Source organism: Odontesthes bonariensis, chromosome 5, assembly GCF_027942865.1.
Source record: "Odontesthes bonariensis isolate fOdoBon6 chromosome 5, fOdoBon6.hap1, whole genome shotgun sequence".
Lineage (NCBI taxonomy): Eukaryota > Metazoa > Chordata > Actinopteri > Atheriniformes > Atherinopsidae > Odontesthes > Odontesthes bonariensis.
This window is the reverse complement of record NC_134510.1, coordinates 11125650-11146013: the sequence shown is the minus strand read 5'-3', so window position 1 is coordinate 11146013 and position 20364 is coordinate 11125650. Positions and strand designations below refer to the sequence as shown.

Below are 20364 nucleotides of genomic sequence, written 5' to 3'. Positions count from 1 at the left end.
ACTTTACCAAAATATTCCCATGTAATAAACCGAAATATGTACAACATGGCAAATTACATTACTTTACAAACAGGGTCTTTTTTTTATAAATCAATCTGTTTTATAGTTACACATAGAAATTGGTATGAAGAGTTGAACATTAAATCATATATATTTATTTATACAGCTGATAAAACTATTCACAGGACAGAAGTCCTCAGCTTCCTGCTGGGACACATAGTCACATGTAAAGGTAATGTGTAAATTGTGGAAAAGCAATCACTGTAATGTTATCTTTTTCAATTTGGGATTAGAAAGGCATTCTTTCTTGTTTGAATTGAATTGAATCCTAACTCAAAGACTGTCCTTTATCTAAATAAGGTACCAACTCCCTGTCAAAAGATTACATTTGACCCCTAACCATGATCATTTCCTAAGCCTCGCTAAGAAGTCTGGATTTTTAAAGTCCCAACCCTGCCTTATTGGCTAAACCTAAACAGGAAGTGACAAAGTTCCATCCTAATGTGTTGTGTTTACATGTGAACAAGACCACAAGTAAAATGAACACTACTTTTATGTGCGTCTGTAAGTGATTATGGTACAGAGAGGCCAGTTATTTCAAAGTAAAAGCTTAAGATCTGTCATATTTAGGAGCACTTTCACATGTGACTGTGTCGGTTTTTCCTTTGATCAGCTATCACAGTCTTGAAAAGCAGGTGTCCTGCCCAACAACGGGGTCAGCCCCACGTCCTCATAAGATGAGTTTTGTTTTATCTTTCTTTGCTCAGAGGTGCTGTGATATTCAGGCTCAATAATTACTCTTAAACTATGATTCCGAGCTGCAGGACTTTCAGGTTAAGTTTGCAGTTCCGTGAGAGGATTCTTAGCTTTCTGGCCACAGCCCAGAGGAATTCCATGATCGCCATGGTTCCCTCCTCAGAAGCATCATCGCAGCATCATTTAAAAACAAACATTAACACCATCAGTCTACACAACTTTTTTTCTTCACATTTCACTCCACCAGTTGTGGAAGATTCTAACTTCTGCTGAGGACTTGTTGCATCCCAACATGAAGAAAACACTCTCAGAAACCCAGAAAAGTGGAACAACATACTTCCAACAGGAAAAATATCAGGTTTGAGAAATGTCAAAGTCTGCACTCTTTTCTAAAGTTTCCACTGAGAAGATTTTGAAAAAGTTCATAGTCACTCATATTCAAATGACCAAAAACCTCTGAAATAAACACTTCCCACCTTCAGCTTAAAGGCAAAGTATGCTGAAGTCAGGTTTAAACTCGTTTCAAAAGAAAAAACAGCATCCAAACATTAGCTCTTCTCAAATTGGACTAAGTGTAGAACAGGGTCATTTTTTTTTTTAATGAATCAATCTTTTTTATAGTTACACATAGAAATTGGTATGAAGAGTTGAACATTAAATCATATATATTCATTTATACAGCTGATAAAACTATTCACAGGACAGAAGTCCTCAGCTTCCTGCTGGGACACATAGTCACATGTAAAGGTAATATGTAAATTGTGGAAAAACAATCACTGTAATGTTATCTTTTTCAATTTGGGATTAGAAAGGCATTCTTTCTTGTTTGAATTGAATTGAATCCTAAATCAAAGACTGTCTTTTATCTAAATAAGGTACCAACTCTCTGTCAAAACATTATTTTGTTAAAATTGGCTTTGTTCTTAGACATTATGAATGAAATAGTCTCTGTACTTTTCCACGATGACCTAAAGTTATCCAGGAAAGGGAAGACAAAACAATTGAGAAAGCAGGTGCAAATTCACACACACACATTGTTTTGGCTGATCCAGAGAATATGACGAAGCATGTTGAACCTACTCATGTCCAATCATACTCGGTCGAGTGTGAGTCCAACCTATGAGGCTATAAATGCAAATGATACCCGGAAATCGAGGCTCAGTCTGACGGATTTCCTGCAGGAGCTCTGTTCCACTGAGCCCAGCGCTGATATGATTGACGTGTGACTACCAATAAACACTTTATTTAACTTGAGATTCCTCCGGCTTGTTCTTGAGCTTCCATTGAAAGAATCGATCTAACATTTTATAATATGACTTTTACACTTTTAGATGAGTGAAACAGATGAGATTTCCTCAACTGTCTTTCATAAAGATTTGTTTTAACATTGTGTTGTTGTATTTGTTTACAGTGTTTGATCCACTCCTTCTCTTTCATGAATAATATTCAGACAGTCAGATGATAACTTACAGTTTAGAGTTGATATAAACTATATGAGTGGAAATGAGTCGGTTTCTTCCTTTTTAAGTATCTTATACAGAAAAAAAGAGTTCCTCTTTGAGTTAAATTGATGCTAAAACAAATATGAAGCAACAAAACTGTGTTTGTTTTCCATTACAGGTATAAAGAAACCTTCAGTGATCCATCTTCATGTTTGTTCTTTAGTATTTTTCAGGAAGTGAACTATAGAACCCCCAGTTCTGTTCGTCAGAACAAAGAATCAGCCATGTAAATATTGGTAAATATCTTGAGACTCGGGCCCTTACAATCACTGACCAAGTTGGTAACCTCGGAGTGTTGATAGACTCAGATCTGACTTTCAGCAGCCACATCAAAGCTGTCACCAATGCAGCTTTTTACCATCTCAGAAACATCAACAGAATTAAAGGTTTCCTCTCCCAAAAACACCAGGAGAAACTCATCCATGCATTCATCTCCAGTAGACTCCATTACTGTAACGCTCTTCTAACTGGACTTCCCAAAAAGAGCATTAAACATCTGCAGCTCATCCAGAACGCTGCTGCTGGAGTTTTAACCCGGACTAAGAGATCTGAACACATCACAGCAGTTTTAAAATCTTTACACTGGCTTCCAGTCAGTCACAGAATAGATTTTAAAAGTCTGCTGATGGTTTACAAATCCCAGAACGGTTTAGGCCCAAAATACATCTGTGATATGTTCAGAGAATATAAACCCAGCAGAGCTGTTAGATCCAAGGACTCAGGTCAGCTGGTCCAGTCCAGAGTCCAGACTAAACATGGAGAAGCAGCATTTAGCTGTTATGCTGCAAACAAGTGGAACAAACTGCCAGTGGAGATTAAACTCTCACCAAATGGAGACATTTATAAATCCAGGTTAAAAACATTTCTGTTCTCATGTGTCTATGCATGAAATCTGCACGATATCTTTGAACTTATCTGGACTGTTGCTTGTTTTTAAATTCATTTAAATGATTTTATTTGTTTCTCTTTATATTCTTCTATGTATTTTTTAATGCTTCTTCCCTGCTGCAATGTTTTTATTTTATGTAAAGCACTTTGAATTGTTTTGTACATGAAATGTGCTATACAAATAAATTTGATTTGATTTGATCATTTCACTTTAACGTGTAATTCATTTCTCACCCTGAAACCCAGCAACACTAAAAATTTAGAATCCTGTCTCCATCTCAGATTATTTGACTCTATTAACTAAAATGTACAATTATAGGAAGGGATTTTGATAAATACCACATCTACCTGAGAGAGGAGAAACTGCTCATTTCTAACACCTAACTGTTGAGATAAAGAACGCACACTTTAAATTACACATCAGGTTGTTTTAAAAAGATCATGTTTAACATGTTAACTGAGCAGAAGTAGAAGCACTTGTGATAAAACCACATGTCACCTCTGCAGAGACAGTCAGAGACATTTTCAAATAAAAATCAGTGTAAGTGTGATGATGCCACACAACTGCACGATTGGAGCAAAGCGAATGTTGTAATTCACAGAATTAGTACGACCTCTGTCACAACAGAAGACATGAAATAATACTCATGAGCACAGTAACACACAGCATGTTTCACTTTACACTTCTGCTGTTTAACAGTAAGAATTCTTGCAATTCATCTGCATCACTGTCTTATAGTCTGAGTGTTGCACACACTCGGAGATGTCAAGTGCTGATATTACAATCTAACAAACATCCAAGAACTGTAGAGAAGGTCACACGATAGACAGTCTAAAATGTTTGCATATTTATGTTGTGTGTGTCTCATTGTCACCCCAAAAGAATCTCTGTGGACGTATTCAATTAATCAAAGCAGTAAAAGTCTCCTCAAAGTGTGTGTGATGTGACAGCAGCAGCTTGATTGAATGAGTGATGGAGCAGAGTGTATCTGTGAAGCAGCGGTGAGTGATGTGGCTGATGGTCGTTGCTCGTCTTCTCCAGGTGGGGGCGCTGTAGGGCCAAGAAACAGCTGTGCTTTTCAATGGAAAAGAGAAGATAGAGAAACTGCTGTAACGTGTAAAGAGGTGATGTAAGAGCGTGTGTGTTGTCCCAGTATTTTGTTGGAGAGAACAAAGAGTGTAAAAAGACTGGGTCCCGCTGTATGACTCAGGCTGCACTGCAGCATCTAATCACAGGTGCGATCCCACTACTGAGCGGCACGGGGGCTTTGACCTGCTCCGTTTCCAACCTGGGCCGGTTCTCCCCTCCTTAGACGACCTGGTGGTCCTGGGCTCCCCCAGGAGCACCATATCGGTACCGAGCTTAGTGCGGACACCCGATCGGCATAGCCCACTGCAGCTCAGAGCTCCTGAGCTCAAGCGATCCACCAGCCTCAGCCTCCCGGTAGCTTGGATTACAGGCGCGCGCCACAGCACCCAGCGAGAGACTCTCACGTTTATCAGACTTTCAGCTTGTTGAAGTAAATGACATTTTGATGTCATCAAACACAACAGCGGCATCGAGCAGCAAAGACTGACAAGTGTTTGGATCGTTTTCATTCCTGCAGAAAATCCCAGCTCAGTTTTCTGAAACTTGATGAATGGAGCAGCATCCATACAGGAGAATCTCTGTGTTCCATTTGTACAGTTTCATGTTTCCCTTTCAGCTTCATCATTTTATAATAGAACTTTTAACACGATGAGTGAAACAGATGAGATTTCCTCAACTGTCTCTCTTGAAAATATGTTTTAACATTGTGTTGTTGTATTTGTTTACAGTGTTTGATCCACTCCTTCTCTTACATGAATAATATTCAGACAGAGTCAGACGATAACTTACAGTTTATAGTTTATATGAATTTGAGCGGAAATGTTTCAGTTTCTTCCTTTTTATGTATCTAATACAGAAAAAAAATCTTCTTTTTTCAGTTAAATTGCTGCTAAAACAAATATGAAGCAACAAAACTGTGTTTGTTTTCCATTACAGGTATAAAGAAACCTTCAGTGATCCATCTTCATGTTTGTTCTTTAGTATTTTTCAGGAAGTGAACTATAGAACTCCCAGTTCTGTTCGTCAGTACAAAGACTCAGCCCTCATTTCACTTTAACATGTAATTCATTTCTCACCCTGAAACCCAGCAACACTAACAATTTAGAATCCTGTCTCCATCTCAGATTATTTGACTCTGTTAACTAAAATGTACAATTATAGGAAGGGATTTTGATAAACACTCAGAACACGCCACGTCAGATTCAACAAACGCTCTTAACTGCTTAAAAAGTGTGTAAACGACCTGCGTAAATGATGAATCCCACTCGTGCGTATCTACTATCCACGTGCACGAGGATAGTAGATTTGCATACTCCACGCCCAAGATTATACCATAATAGGCTGCGCTCCCTCGCTCCTGTGCCAGGAAGTGTTGAGTGTTGAGTCATGAGAATGGCATCAAGGCACAAAAAGAACAACTTTAGGGGCTCTGAGATTGAAGTTCTGCTTTCAGAGATCCAAAAAGGAAAATCTGTCATTTTTAGCAGTGTCAGCAGTGGAATTACGGGACCTGCTAAAGCAAAGAAATGGGAAGCAATTAGGAGTGCTGTTAATTTCGTGTCACCTGTAGTTGTCACCGAAATAATAAAAAAAAGAAATGGTTTAATATGAAAATAGCTTTTAAAAAAAGACGTTGTCACAGCCACTGCTGGAACTCCAGGGCCAGCTTAAAGCAATACTATGTAACATTTCTACCTTAAAATAACATCTTGAAAAAAATTTTGCGGCTAGAATGAGTTTTAATATTACGATTGGCCTGTCTCCTATGCCCTTCGGGGGTCTGAGTTGGAAAAACTGCGCTATGTAACTTTGCTGGAGCGGCCCGGGAGCTGAGCGGAAGTTCTTCGACTTGCTTTCTGGCACACCTACCGCAAAAACAAATAGACCCCTCTCACGCTCCCAGGTACATTTGATTACTCTTACCTTCTCGGTCGACATAGCTTGCACCTTCTGACTCCTCGCCGGTTCGTAAACAAACGTGAAAAGTGAAAGTGAAAGGGTGTTGTATTTACGACAGTGTAACCGTACATTACCTCCAAGCCTGTAGGGGGAGCTCCAGAGTGGGCTTTTTGAGAAGTTACATTGTATAGCTTTAAGTGTTTCTTTTCTTTTCCTGGTTTTTCCTTCCACCAGCAGGAGGGGATGCCATGCTTCCATGACACACCAGTTTTCTATTGTTTGTTAATTATTCTTCCTTCTATAAATATTTGGTTTTTTCCCCTTTTCTTTGCCAGATTGTTTTTGCGTTAGCTGCGTTATCCTGGTCTTTCAGAGTTATCGTCTTGTTTCATGTTTTTGGAATTTTGGAATATTGGGTTACGTCATCCTAAAATAAATCATCTACCATCTACTTCACCTGTCTCTGTGTATCCGCTCCGGGGTCCACACTTCTCATCAAAGCGTGACAGACGTCTCGCCATAGGCAGGCGCTCGATGACTGCAACTAAAGCCGTGCAATCAGTTGTTGCTTCATCAGGATTTTTAGTGTCTGTGTATACTCAGTTTTTAATATGTCTACTTCTGTTTAGATGTGATGTAGTAGTGGTTTTGTCTGGTCTCTTGTGTTTTATTGTAATGTATCTTTTTTAAGCCGCCTTCTTGGCCAGGACTCCCTGGCAGAAGAGTTATTGTAACTCAATGGGACCATTTCCTGGTTAAAGAAAGGTTAAATAAAAGAAATAAAATAAAAAATGATGGCTCTTTGATGGGGTGGTCCATGAGGGGGGTCTTCTGGCACCACACCTTCTGGTCTGCCTGGGCTGGTTCAGGTGGAGACCCTCGTTCATGGAAATATTTCGCAAATCTGGCATGGCTTCTCTGGGCTATAGAGCAGTTTGCCCCCCGCTGTATCGAGACGCACTCACCTGGCCTTCAGCTCAGTGCGCTGCACAACGGCACGGGTGCTTTGATGCGTATATGTGTCTCGTGCTCCAATTATGATTGGCAGTCCAGCCACGACATGAAAGTCTCATTTAATTTGCACTTGTTGGACAGCGGTGTATGGGAATTTGATGTACCGTGGGTGATAACCTGATGAGAGTTTTGATGACCAAGGGGAGCGCAAGACTCACAGAGGACTGGGACACCCCCGATCTATCTCCAATCTCGCTCTGAAAGGTTCCAGTGGCCAAAAATCCAAGGGTGGTGAGGACCTGGGCGTGTGGTAGAATTGGGTTAGATCAGCGTGTTTCTCTCTGGAGTTGTGGCTCTAGCAAGTTGCATATTTGCAGCAGCACAGTCCTTGGCAGTCTTAATCGCGATGTCAGCCATTCGTCTGTCTCCGCAGGATATCTACACGGTCTCTTCCAAGAGCCTGACGCACTAAGGCATCCAAAAGTAGCAAGTCAGCCGCTGGTTCGTGTTATATACAGAGTCCGATTAATTTAATTTAAGTCAAACAGAATAATGTCAGCATAATTATGGGGTATAATGTATATATTTTTTTATGTTTGCTTCAAAGTAATTAAATATACAATCCATTAGTCAAGCAAACTTGATTTGAATAACAGCGGATTATTTTACGAATCTCCTACGACAGGTTAGCCTGGCTGACACGTCCACAATCTCGATGAGATGGTGGTCTGGGAACTAGGTGTGCATTTTCTCGTATTTGAGGCGTGGTTTACGAATGCCTAGAGCCGTTTATTGGGCGCTATGAATGTCTATCAAATGACGTCAGGTTCTTCCCATGCTGCTTTGCGTGCAATTCATAGCCAATTGTATCACTTATACCACATGACGACAGAAATTCGACGAGGAAGAAGAAAAAAAAGTAAAGCAAAAATAAACTTGCGCTCTAAGCTACTTAAATTGACAACAAAGTAGGCCTATGTGCTATATTCTACATGAATTTTTATGTTGTAGAGTTGTGAATTTATTTTAATAATGGAGAAATTGAGCAGCCTTGCTTTGTTGTCTACAGTAGTAGATCAACCCTCATCTTACTTTGAAGCTCCCAGCTCCCAGAAGTGACGTCAACGAAGCTTTAGCAGCAGAGAAGCTATCAGGCTTGTGTTGATAATAATAAACTCCTGGACTATGTACAAACTTCCAAATGCATCGTTTTGTGAGTACAGACCATATTTGTACTACTGTAGAAGTTTGGTGTCATGGCATGTGATTTTAGTGTGGTAATTTTGGAGATACTGCCAGGGTCCGTCAGCGCTTGTACTAAGCTATTCGGGATAACTCAGTAACTCAGCTGATGTTCAGCCAATATCGGAAAAACTTCGGGTGGGCTACTTGGCTGGATGTCACGGTTCAAGTGACACTAGGGTGAATCTACTCCGAAACACTTTCTAAGGCTGCATCGAACGGTAACGTTGTGTCCGCTGTCATGTTGGATTAACACTCTACAAGCTTCGGTGTAGCGCATAGACGTCGTCATCGTCTTGCTGCGCCCCCCCCGCCCCCCCCCCCCCGTTCTGTGATTGGTTCCCAAACTCTGGCAAAAATAAGGGCGGTGGTTTCCAGGCTGACTTTGCAGTGAGAATGAAATCGAGCGCAAAGCAGCATGGGAATTCCCAGGCAAACGACAGGTCTGGATCACTCGTACCTGAAAGAAAACGTAAAATACGAAAAAATTGGTGAATGCGCAAATTCTCTTAAATCACTCGTACGCACGGTTTAAGAACAAATCTGTGCGTACGAACGGTTCTTGCATGAGGCCCAATGTGTGTGTGTGAATCTGCCCTTGCTTTCCCAGGCTTTCCCAATTGTTTTGTCTTCCCATTCCTGGATGGAAAAGTACTGAGACTTATTTCATTTATAATGTCTAAGAACAAAGCCAATTTTAACAATTCCTTTTGAAGTGATTTCTATCATTTCAACCAATTCAGTCAAATAACTGAGGTAGGAATGTAATCTTCTGTATTGTGTCACATCTGTTTTAGCAGCAGCAAGTTTTTTAGCAGTCCCCCCAAGCTGCAAGACGCCACTTACCTTTAAGATGTAGCACAATCAGATAGGAGATTTCTGCCATCTCCATTTTGAAGTGACTTCATGTGTCATTATGAAAGCTTATGTGTAAGCTGTTCTTCTTTGCAATTACAGCAGCAAGCAAGTCTTCATTGCACAAGCATGTGGAAATAGTAAAAATAATTCTAATGCTTTAGCTAAACTTTCTATATCAGGAGTATTAATCAATGTCTAAGGTCCCACTCTGATCAGCTGAGTCACACCAATGGCAATGGACATACTAAAAATGATTCATTAACAACATTTAAGAGGAATTCGCTAAATGATTTAAAAATGAAAACAGAAATACGAATTTAACCAGGGCATGATACCATGAGTATATGAACCTGTTGAGAAATTATGATTAACATTTCTTTTAAATGAACAAAAATGATACATATATTTTTTCTGATGTGACGAGTCGTGTGGTCTCTTCTGGTCCAATCCTGTCACTGCTTGGTGCTTGGTTCTCCTGTTGGCTGAACGTCCGTTCAGCATTCTGATCCGGAACTAATCTTGGAAGGAGAGGTTACCAGTACGTCCCTCCATAAAGGGTCTTTACCACCCTTTTTCCTAACTAATCTTCTTTTGGGATCATTTTGTTGTGTGGTTTTTCCACCATCATCTTGGCATGATGGGCAAGGCCTCCCAGAACTCAAGCTTATGAGTCCTCCGGCTGTACGTTCTGTAGTGGTTCTGAATCTGTGGAATAATATTAGAAGGACAAGAAATCGGGCAGCGCAGTAGTGCAAAATGTCATTTGCACTGTATTTTTATACTTAGGGCATGTCTCTTTGAAAGGTTCAATCCTAATGCCCAATTCATCATTTATTTATTTATTTTTTCATATGGACCCCAAACCAAAACAAAAACAAAAGAAAAGAAAAATGAAATCAAAGAAATCATAAAATAAACATAAACCAAAACAAAACAACTGGCCAGTTGGGATAACCCTTGTTTTTAGGACAATACGAGGGAAACTTGACACTGATGCGCCCATGCTAGAGCTCGAGAATGGTAAGAATGACTGCACACCCAAGACGTTTAAATAAAACAGTTGCTTTAATTTTCAACACAAATGAGGTTCCTAATCAAACTAATATTTTTCATTCACAGATGAATCCGAAGTGGCATCCAGGCAACCTGACCCGCGCAACGAATACGCGGCCCGTCAACATCCGAAGCCTCTGCCTCTGCCTCTGCCCCCCGGTCTGCAGCGTCACACCGGCCAGCCGTGTTAACCACAGAGGTCCTAGAAAGACAAACAGAGATCGTGAAGTGGATGATGGCTTTAACACACACCATGCAATCTATCGACAGTACATTGAAAGACATAAATGAAACACTGAAGTCACAGAATAAATGCTGAAAGAAATCGTTGTTCTCCTTTCTTTTTTCCTTGAATAACAGAATGCTTACCGAAAGTCAGAATCGCTGAATAAGTTCCTCTCTCCTCCTGAGCGCTCTTGGCTGTGCAGGCTGGTGGTAGGGATCTCTGGGTACGGGGTCCTCTGGATGTACATCTGGAAATGGCACTCCATTTTTTTGGGCAATGTTATGGAGATCCCCGCATGCAATAATAATATTGCATACCTTTTCGGGCGGATAGGGTTCCCCCCGCAGCCGAGAGACAGATCCAGCTTTAGGAGCCCTATACAGCTCTCCACAGTGGCACGCGTGCGCGAATGCGCAGTGTTAAAGCGCCTCTCTTGTTCGGTGTGAGGGTGCGCGGTTGAATAATGAGCCATCACTCTTCCAATTACGGAGTTGTACTTGTTTAATTTATTTAATTTGCGTTTATGTTTATATTTATGTTGAAGTCAAATAAAACATGGGCCTTCTTTAAAGTGATGAGTCTGTAATTTTAACCAAGGGATTTGTTGCGACTCCTGAGCACGCACTAGTGACGCTGCTGTATTGCAGTCACCGCAAGTCAAAATGGAAAAGTGCGTACACGGCCTCAGACCTGTCGTGGCGATTTCATCTTTCCTGCGCTCACGATGGATTTGATAAATGCCAACCTTTGCGCAGAAAAGAACGTACACACGACCTACGCACGTTTTTCGTCTTACGCAAGTTTGATAAATGAGGGCCATTGTTTTGGGCTGATCCAGAAAATATGACGAAGCATGTTGAACCTACTCATGTCCAATCATACTCGGTCGAATGTGAGTCCAACCTATGAGACTATAAATAAACATGATACCCGGAAATCAGCGCGCAGTCTGACAGACTTCCTGCGGGGACTCTTTCCCACTGAGCCCAGCGCTGATATGCTTTGACGTGTGACTACAAATAAACACTTCATTTTCACTTGAATTACTTCGGTCCGTTCTTGAGCTTCCTACTAAAAGAACCGAATCTAACAGAACACATCAACACATCAACACAACACAACACAGAACAAAAGAAAGAAGAAAACAAAAGAAGACAAAAACACACACAGAATTTTTGGGAAAATTTGAGAAGTTTTAGTAAACCATGATTAATTGTTAATTAATTGTTCATTAATTGCCGAACTGCTCCACTGCAGTTTCTCCTCCTGTGTTGTTCTTTGCTGCAGGACAGAAATGTTTGTGGTTAGATCTCATTTTGGGAGCAGCACAGCATCAAGAAAGCAGCCATTTCTTCCCAATGACTAACTGATTAACCTGTTTAGGATAAATATTGTCTGTCCTCTCTTAATTAAGGTCAGAGCGTTAAAAATAAAATTTCAGCATAATCTGCTTAATTCTCACTTGTTAGTTAGTAATAATGTTGTTTAATTCTTACCAGTGGCTGTGTTTCGGGATGCTGAGCCGTCCACAGACAGTTCAGGATCAGCATTAAGTTTTTGTTTTTTTTCCGGTTCTAATTGAATTAGAAACCCCTCATGTGGTACCAACAGTATGACATCAGAGCTGTTTCTAACATCACATGATACCATAACATGTTTCCATACAGATATTAAAAACATAGGTTCATTTTATTTCTTTATTCATCCTAATTCATATCCTTTTTCTTTCAACCACATGTTATGACTGAGCACAGATTGAATTGAACCATACCATCTTGTTTCTCATTAAATTGCAATTGAAGTGGGTTGTTGCCATTTTCCAGAGATCCTTTACCCACCTGGGGGGTATTCCTAGAAGCTGGCTTAGCGGAAAGCCTGGCTTATTTCGCTACTTCTGGCTAAATTTAGCGAGACTTCCATTCCATAAAGGTGGCTTATTTGAACGCCCGCTGAGTAACCATGGTAATTTATGCTGCTGAACTAGCCTGGTCCCGGGCAGGCTAAATTTGATGCTTAGCTTAGCTGCAACTCAAAAAATGTCCGACCGACTGTGGTTATCATATCACCACTTTCACTGTCTCGAAAAATCAATCAGTCGGTGCCAGTGCAACTAAAAAAACGCAACTATACACACGTATTGAACATTAAATTAAATGAAAGGAGAACATGGTATTCATTAAAACTAATCAATACCTAACAAACATCCGATCTACACCCACGTAGGACCAGACTCAGAAAAATGGGGGACAGGTAATAATGTTAATGATACAAATTATTGAAAGCTCCTTTCAAAACAGTCAAGGACTGTACAAACAAGATATTAGATAAAACGCAGGAATTAAAAAATCTTACCATATTAAAAATACACAGAACGGCGCAATAAATGGAGGTAAGCAAAGTTAAACGGATGGGTTTTGAGTTAAGACTTGAACAGAGGGAGAGTGTCAGTATTGCGAATGTCGGAGGGCGAGATTTCTGTCCTTTAAGGCTGCTGCTCCACATTTACAGTAGCCGATAATGTAAAACAACCTACTGAATTAAGTATTTGCATTAAGTTCATCATCTCCCTCAGGCATCCCCAATGTTATCGGTGCACTACACTGTACCCATGTACGCATCCAAGGCAAGGCAATTTGTAGAGCATAATTTATACACAAGGCAATTCAAAGTGCTTTACAGCTACATAAAATCACAAGGCGGCAATAAAATCATTCCAAAAAACAAAAATATCATTAATTAATTCATTTAAAAGTGAAGAGTGCAGATGAAATACTTTCAGGTGTCATATGCACATCTAAATAGAACTTTCAGTCTGGATTTAAACATTGTCACATTGTCCAGGCCCCTGCTGGACCCGTGGAGGCTGACTATGTACACCGAACATTTTTCCATATGCTAAATGTACAGGTACACTTGGGGATAATTGTCCATAGACTCTGAACTGGATTTCTCATTTTGAAAAACACCACATCAACCCCTTTGAGTAATGCTGAGCAATGTTACATTTATGCCCTGTGAAACCTCATCATTGAGTCCTATCCTCCGAGCATACAGATGATCTGTGATGGAGGTCATTTCATTTCCAACATTGAGGCTAAATGGCCGGGATCAGTTCATGATTCTAGGATCTTCCGAGCATCCTGGCACAGAGGTTTGCACAAGGTGCAAGAATTTTACTTACCTGAAGGAGTGTACTTTTGAAGTAAGGTGTAGCATAGGCAGAATTTTGGTAATGTAATGAGAGGTCAGGTGTAGAGGTCATCTTAAGGAATTTAAAGTGCTCGTCATACTTTATTATAGATAGCCATATAAGGCACATATTGCATTAAATTGCCAAGTCTTAACACATGTATATCCATCCAACATTTCTCTTATTCTGCAGGAGAGTTCAATGGTGTCCTGCTTGGGGACAGAGGCTATGCATGCTGGCCGTACGTCCTCACACCATAGCCTGATCCAGGAACAAGGGCATGCACATGCACATGCTAAAACAAGGGCACGGATAGAACCTATGACCTTTGGCCAAATTAAATACAGGTCCATTGCTTAAAGTTCTCAGGCACCATGGCTGACTTCTGACAGAGCCATCTTAAATTAATAGTATACTTCATATTTTATACATTTTGTCTTGTGGACAACTTTTCAGGCTCAAGTCTTTTCTTCGTTGAGATCTAGTGCCTGAAAGGACTCGGTTTCTCCTTACACAGTGAGCGACCTATACAGGGACACACATTTCTTTTGATCCTTATTGTTGTGACCTTTGAGTTAGAACTTTTTTTCATCATTTAGCATTGACACAGTAGCAGTTTAAGTCAGAGCAAGTGTAAGAAGGCTAAATGGACAGATATGATTTATAACTTTCCACACGTTTAGGTCATGGCACCCCACTGGAATGATTTCTGGGCCCGCCGACAGTGTCGTCAAATATTCCTTTTAGTAGTCAGGATGGCCGAGCAGTCTAAAGCGCTGCGTTTAGGTCGCAGTCTCCCCTGGAGGCGTGGGTTCAAATCCCACTTCTGACATTGCAGAGTTCTCCTAGAGGACCATTTTCACTGGCAAGGCCACTCAAGATAACTCCTTGCTTAGCAATACCATGTCGTATTGCTATTCTGCCACTGCATCATCTAGTTTAAAGATTATTGTGGCCGCTTTACCTCCGAAGAGTTCTTGCTTCCAAATGCTATGCCTACTTTTTGTTTGCCTCAGGAGCCCTGTTAAACAACAGCCAAGACACTTGTTGCATGAGAATCTTCTGACCACAGCTCAACAAGCTGTGTTGTCACAACCTTCTACAGTGCTTTGGGCAGGACAGAATCATTAGCAAAAGGAACATTGTTGATTATAAGGTCTTGGTTTGCACTTAACACCATAGTAAACGGGAAAGGGCTTTTGACCGAAGAAACCTGGCATCATGTTGGGCTATTTGAAGGGGGCTATTGACATTTAGGCCGAAGATGGGTGAGAGTATCAAAACAATCATCACTTGGTGGCAGGCAGCTGATAAAAGACCTAGCTCTCCCCGTCGGGGAATCGAACCCCGATCTTCGGCGTTACAGGCAGAGATACTGTCCATTATACTAACGAGGAATTTCTGTGTGACTGACACAGTCGTCAGATGAAAAGACAACTATCGGCAAGGAGTGAAATAAGATTTTCTTGTCCCGTTTCAAGGTGCAGGAAAATTGCTATCACAGTCCCATCACTCAGAAGGAGAGTCTTCCATGAAGCTGCATGCCTAGTAAATATTCCCCTTCAACACGAACACAACGCAGACCCACATATTCGCTGGAATGATGCCTGGGCCCGCCGACAGTGTCGTCAAATATTCCTTTTAATAGTCAGGATGGCCGAGCGGTCTAAGGCGCTGCGTTCAGGTCGCAGTCTCCCCTGGAGGCGTGGGTTCAAATTCCACTTCTGACATTGCAGACAGGTGCCATGGGTTTTCCTGGCTGCCGCCATTGTAGTATGCTTGTTGAGTGGTGAAGGCTAGTGGTGCAACGGATCATCATTGATCCGTGATCCGTTCGGATCAATTATTTCAGTTCGGCACACACATGATCCTCGGATTGATTTATGAAAAAAAAAATGTGCGCTTGTTCAGTCCTCACACAGCCGTTACCATTCCGCTAGTTCCAGGGACAGAGCTACTTTCCATGCTCTGGGTAAAAGTCTGCAACAGTTCCCTCCTCAATAAGCAAACAGTCCTATGGCTCGTTTGTGATTTATTGTCCTCAGCGTACAACATGTAGAACAGTGGGCATGGAAAATAAAAGTAGGCTAGACTTCGGTGACTACTGTAACGATAACTGCTGCCTCTAGTGCTACGTCCTTTTTCCATATACTCGCGCTGCCACACAAACCTGTCGCCTAGGTTACCACACAGACATAACACGTAGCTGACATAGCGATAGCTAACATAAAGAAAACCCCTAACCTGCAACACAGCGTGGTCATGGCGAGCGGAGGAACAGAAGAGCTCCACGTCGTTTAAATCCCCTGTTTGGGAGCATTTTGGCTTCCCTGTCAAATTTAATGAAGAAGGAAAGAGGTTGGTGGATAAAACCGTGACGGTGTGTAGGCACTGTGGTACAAGAAAGCCACACAGCAGTGGAAACATATCGAGCATGGCCACGTATTTGCAGCGATATCACCCCGGTGTTTCACTGACAGGAGTGAAACCGAAAGCGGCTCAACAACCGGTCATCACCGCGTTAAGCAGCCCCCTTCCTTCACAATCCGACCGGGCTACAGCGATCACAAACGCTAGAGACTGGTAAGTCTGACAAGAAGCTATTAAAATTGTGATCCAGCATTCCAGTCTGCACTCACTGACTCCGGCACTGTGTAAAAAGTGTGTTGACAGGCTGTCAGTGTCAGTTAGCTTCAGTTGTCAGTGCAGTGCTTATCCCTCTCGACAAAATTATTTATGCCTCATCAACATCGTCCAGACTCGTGGCCTAGACCAAACACAGTGTATGCTCACCAATCGGCATTCTGAAGACGACCAAAATCACCATGATCACCATCATCGTCCCCACTGCTCTCGGACTCGGACTCCGACCCACTGTCACTGGCAATGGCTGGCTCAAACCTGTATGGTTCTAGCCCCAATCCCTCCTCGGTTTCTTCTTCAGGCTCTTCATTGTCATCAACAATATTCGGATCGAAATTTGCCGTGAAGAAGCTGTCCATGTCTGGCAAACTGCTGGCTTCGCTACTAGAACTACTAGTATCAGACATGTTGATTGTTGGGGGTTGTTCCAGCAGCTGGCACTCGTGACGTCACGCACCTGTCGTCTGCTACTTCCGGTTTGCCAAATGGCGGGCTATTCGAGTCAAATGTGGTGATAGTTTATTGGGCCTAATCAGGACTATCCGGGGGCCTAAATTTATTTTAAAATCATAAAAAAATTCCATGGTATATAAGGAATCGATCTGCTATTTCAGTTTTGTGCAAAAAAAATCACCTTTCTGTAGGCCTTTAACGAGTGCATCGAAGTCAGGTTGAATGTCTGAGGTGGAGATGCGAAGCACAGCTGACAGATGGTCGTCAGTGAGAGATGATCTATACCTGGACTTCGTAAACTTCATCATTGAAAATGTTTGTTCACATATGTAGGTAGAGCCAAAGAGAACCAACATCTTCTGAGCATGTCTCTTCATGTTTGGAAAGTTCTCCTCCTTGAGAGAAGAGTAGAAATCTAGCAGACATCCTGATTTAAAGTGCTCTGCCAGTACTGCATCAGACTGCAGGTCAATGAGTTCCAGCTGAACATCACTGGGTGCATTATCCACACTGCAGGTAAAGGGAGAGGAAATCATGTGCATTTCATCCTCGATTGTTCTGAGATCTTCAAATCTCCTTAAAAACTCACAATGCAATGCTCCTAACATGGATGAGTACCTGTGGAGGTGATCAGCTGATGGTGTGACTTCTTTCAGGGTTTGCATGTGAGTGAGATTGTTGCTCTCCACTTGGCTTGAAAGAAACAGCATCTTTCTCATGAAAGCCTTCACCAAGGTGTGCATTTCATGAACAAAAAGGCCCCTGCCTTGCAGTTTGGTGTTCAGTTCATTCATCAGTGCAGTCACATCAACAGCAAATGCAAAATCTGCCATACAGTCCTCATCTGAGAGCTCTGGGATGTCTTTGCCTTTCATCTGACAAAACTCTCGAATCTCTGTTTTCAGGTCCCAAACTCTTTTTAGCACTTTGCCCAGGCTGAGCCATCTGACAGCTGTGTGGTAGCCGATGTCACTATGCTCAGACTCATGGTCCTCCAAAAGTGCGACAAACTGTCTGTGATTCAATGCCCGTGCCCTGATGAAGTTTACTATTTTAGTAACAACATCAATAACATGGTTCATTTTTAGCAGTGACTTGCACAACACATGTTGGTGTATAATACAATGCAAAAATACCAATTTCTGATCTGTGTCGATTTCAGTCACTTTATCTTGCATACGTTTTAAAAGTCCCACATTTTTCCCTGTAAGATTTGGACAACCGTCCGTTGTGACACCTGCCAGTCTGTCCCATTTCAGTCCCAGTGTGTCCATGCACGCATTTACCTCCGTGAAGAGATCGCTCCCTAGAGTCGTCCCTTTCATTGACCGCATTGCTGCCAGCTCCTTCGTAATCTTGAAGTCCGGCGTTATCCCGCGGACAAATACAAGTAACTGGGCTGTGTCACGGACATCACAGCTTTCGTCCAAAGCCAAGGAGAAAAAGTCAAAAGTTGCCACTTCACGTTGCAGCTGAAGCTCCAGATTCCCCGATATGTCCTCGACCCTTCTCGTCATGGTTCGCCTGGAGAGCGGGACTTTCTCAAATGCTTCTTTTTGTTCAGGGCATATTAGTGCTGCAGAGTCCACCAAGCACTCTTTGATAAACTCCTCCTCCGAGAATGGCTTACTGTTTTTAGTGATTTTGTGGGATATCACAAAGCTGGTCTTGGTTGCTGCATGCCTGGATGTGTGAAGCTTGGTAAAAAAGCCTTGCTGCTTTTGCAGTTTAGCTAGCAAAGCTTCCGATGTCCGCGCCCTTTCAGCATCAGTCACGTTCTTGAATTTCTCCGGGTGTTTCGTCTCCTAATGCTGACTCAAATTGTAGTCCTTAAACACGGTGATCTGCTCCCCGCAAACTAAACACACGGCTTTACCTCTGACTTCAGTAAATAAATACTTAGCAGTCCAATTTTTGTTGAAAACCCTGCATTCGCCATCTACCTTTCTTTTTTTAGCATGAGCAGACATTTCTGAGGGCTAAAGTCGTCTTGTGACTTGCTACTGACAACGATCCAATCATGTGCATGTCTCGATATACGTTTTACATCATCATGAACGTGAATAAAAAACAACTTCAAAATAAAAATAAAATGCAGCTTCAGTCCATGCATCAGGTAAAATAAGAAAATAGGTTTATTTTGTAATTTCCAATTAACCTTACACGGGCCGGTCAGAGTCAACCAAAGGGCCGTATGCGGCCCGGGGGCCGTGCAATGCCCAGGTCTGCACTAGACCATCAGGGACCCGAAAGCAGTGCACACGGTACAGGTTGCAACACTGTGGTAAACTCTTCCTAACTGGCAAATTAATTGGCATAGTGCATTGTACTGAAGTTGTGAACATTTTAGCCTTAGATGAAAGCAATTCTGCGCATCTGGAGAATGAATCCAAGCAAGCACAAGTTTCACGCTTTAGACTTCTCTCTTATTTCAGGGAGAAATAGAAAGATTCCTGAGTAAGAGTGAGTGTGTCATAGCCCTGCAAGAAAAACAGTTGATAGATGACTAAATAAATAAAACATTCCTGACCTACACCACGACAGTGAAAACACCAAATCCTAGCCAGCAGACCACCAGGGAGCCTTTGATTTTTGTGAACTATGGATGTTGCCTCTTGTGCCTCGTTGTCCATTTAGCAGCGGGCTATGTGTAGTCAAACGGACGAGGTATGTACAGAAACCCTTTTAAAGAATGATCTTAGGTGAGCAATATAATGGATCGGATCAGTGATGGAAAAGGGAAATCTGATTTGAAGGAATTGGACGAAAGCATTTAAAACTCCCAAATAGCTTTTTATGCCTGCTGAAATTGTTGGGGCATGTCACGGCAGTAGTCTTAAAGTGGAGGGCAGACTACAGCCTCTTGCCAAGCAATTTACCTACGTAGCATTCTCGTTCCGTTGCGTCAGCTTCCTGAAATCTTTTTCAGTACTCTGGGAAACAAGAGTTGTACACAGGGTAGTTTTTCCATTTACTGGCTTGTTTTATCTTGCAATGTCATTCCCCTACCTGTGTTATCTGTGGATATAAATGCAATGTCAGGAATATAGGGTAGTTACCCTCAATGTAAAGGGCTTACACAATCCAATCAAGTGAGGCAAGGTTATTGCAAAGATGAAGAGAGAGAAACTGCATGTAATATTCTGGCAGGAGACCCATCTCGACAGAATGAAAAGTTAAAAAAAATATGGTTTTAGAAATACATTCTACTCATGTTATAAGAAAGGGAGAAAAAGAGGGGTAGCAATAATGATTCGTAATAGAGTGAATTTCCAAGTGGTTTCTGAAATCTAGGGGTTCCTTAAACAGAAAGAGGTCACACTAGTTAATGTGTATGTACCACCTGGCAAGGATAATTCCTTTATTAGAGAAATTTTTGGTTTGATTGCTTCCGAAGCCACTGGGGTTTTAATATGTGGAGGAGACTGGAATATGCAGCTACAATGTAAGCTAGACTCCTCTAACACATTAAAGAGATCTGCTCCCACACCAGAGTAACTGTGTCCTGCTGACACATGTTGACAGAGCTCGGGATGATTGATGTATGGAGGGAGCTCCACCCAACAGAAAGACGGTATACATTTTATTCAGCAAGTCATAGAGTGCACTC

The 20364-nt window shown here is 41.7% G+C and overlaps 1 protein-coding gene and 1 non-coding gene across 2 annotated transcripts; one reads left to right on the top strand and one right to left on the bottom strand.

The window, feature by feature from the left end:
- The first annotated feature begins 14407 nt into the window (after window positions 1–14407).
- On the top strand, window positions 14408–14490 carry trnal-uag (transfer RNA leucine (anticodon UAG)). The gene has a single exon. It is a non-coding gene; the product is annotated as a tRNA-Leu (tRNA).
- Window positions 14491–16447: 1957 nt separating this feature from the next.
- LOC142380551 (general transcription factor II-I repeat domain-containing protein 2B-like) lies at window positions 16448–18271 on the bottom strand. Its single transcript, XM_075466465.1, has 2 exons — window positions 16936–18271; window positions 16448–16605 (listed from the first exon to the last, which is right to left on the bottom strand). Exons 1-2 carry the CDS (start codon window positions 18269–18271, stop codon window positions 16448–16450), a joined length of 1494 nt encoding a protein of 497 aa, XP_075322580.1.
- Window positions 18272–20364: the final 2093 nt, after the last annotated feature.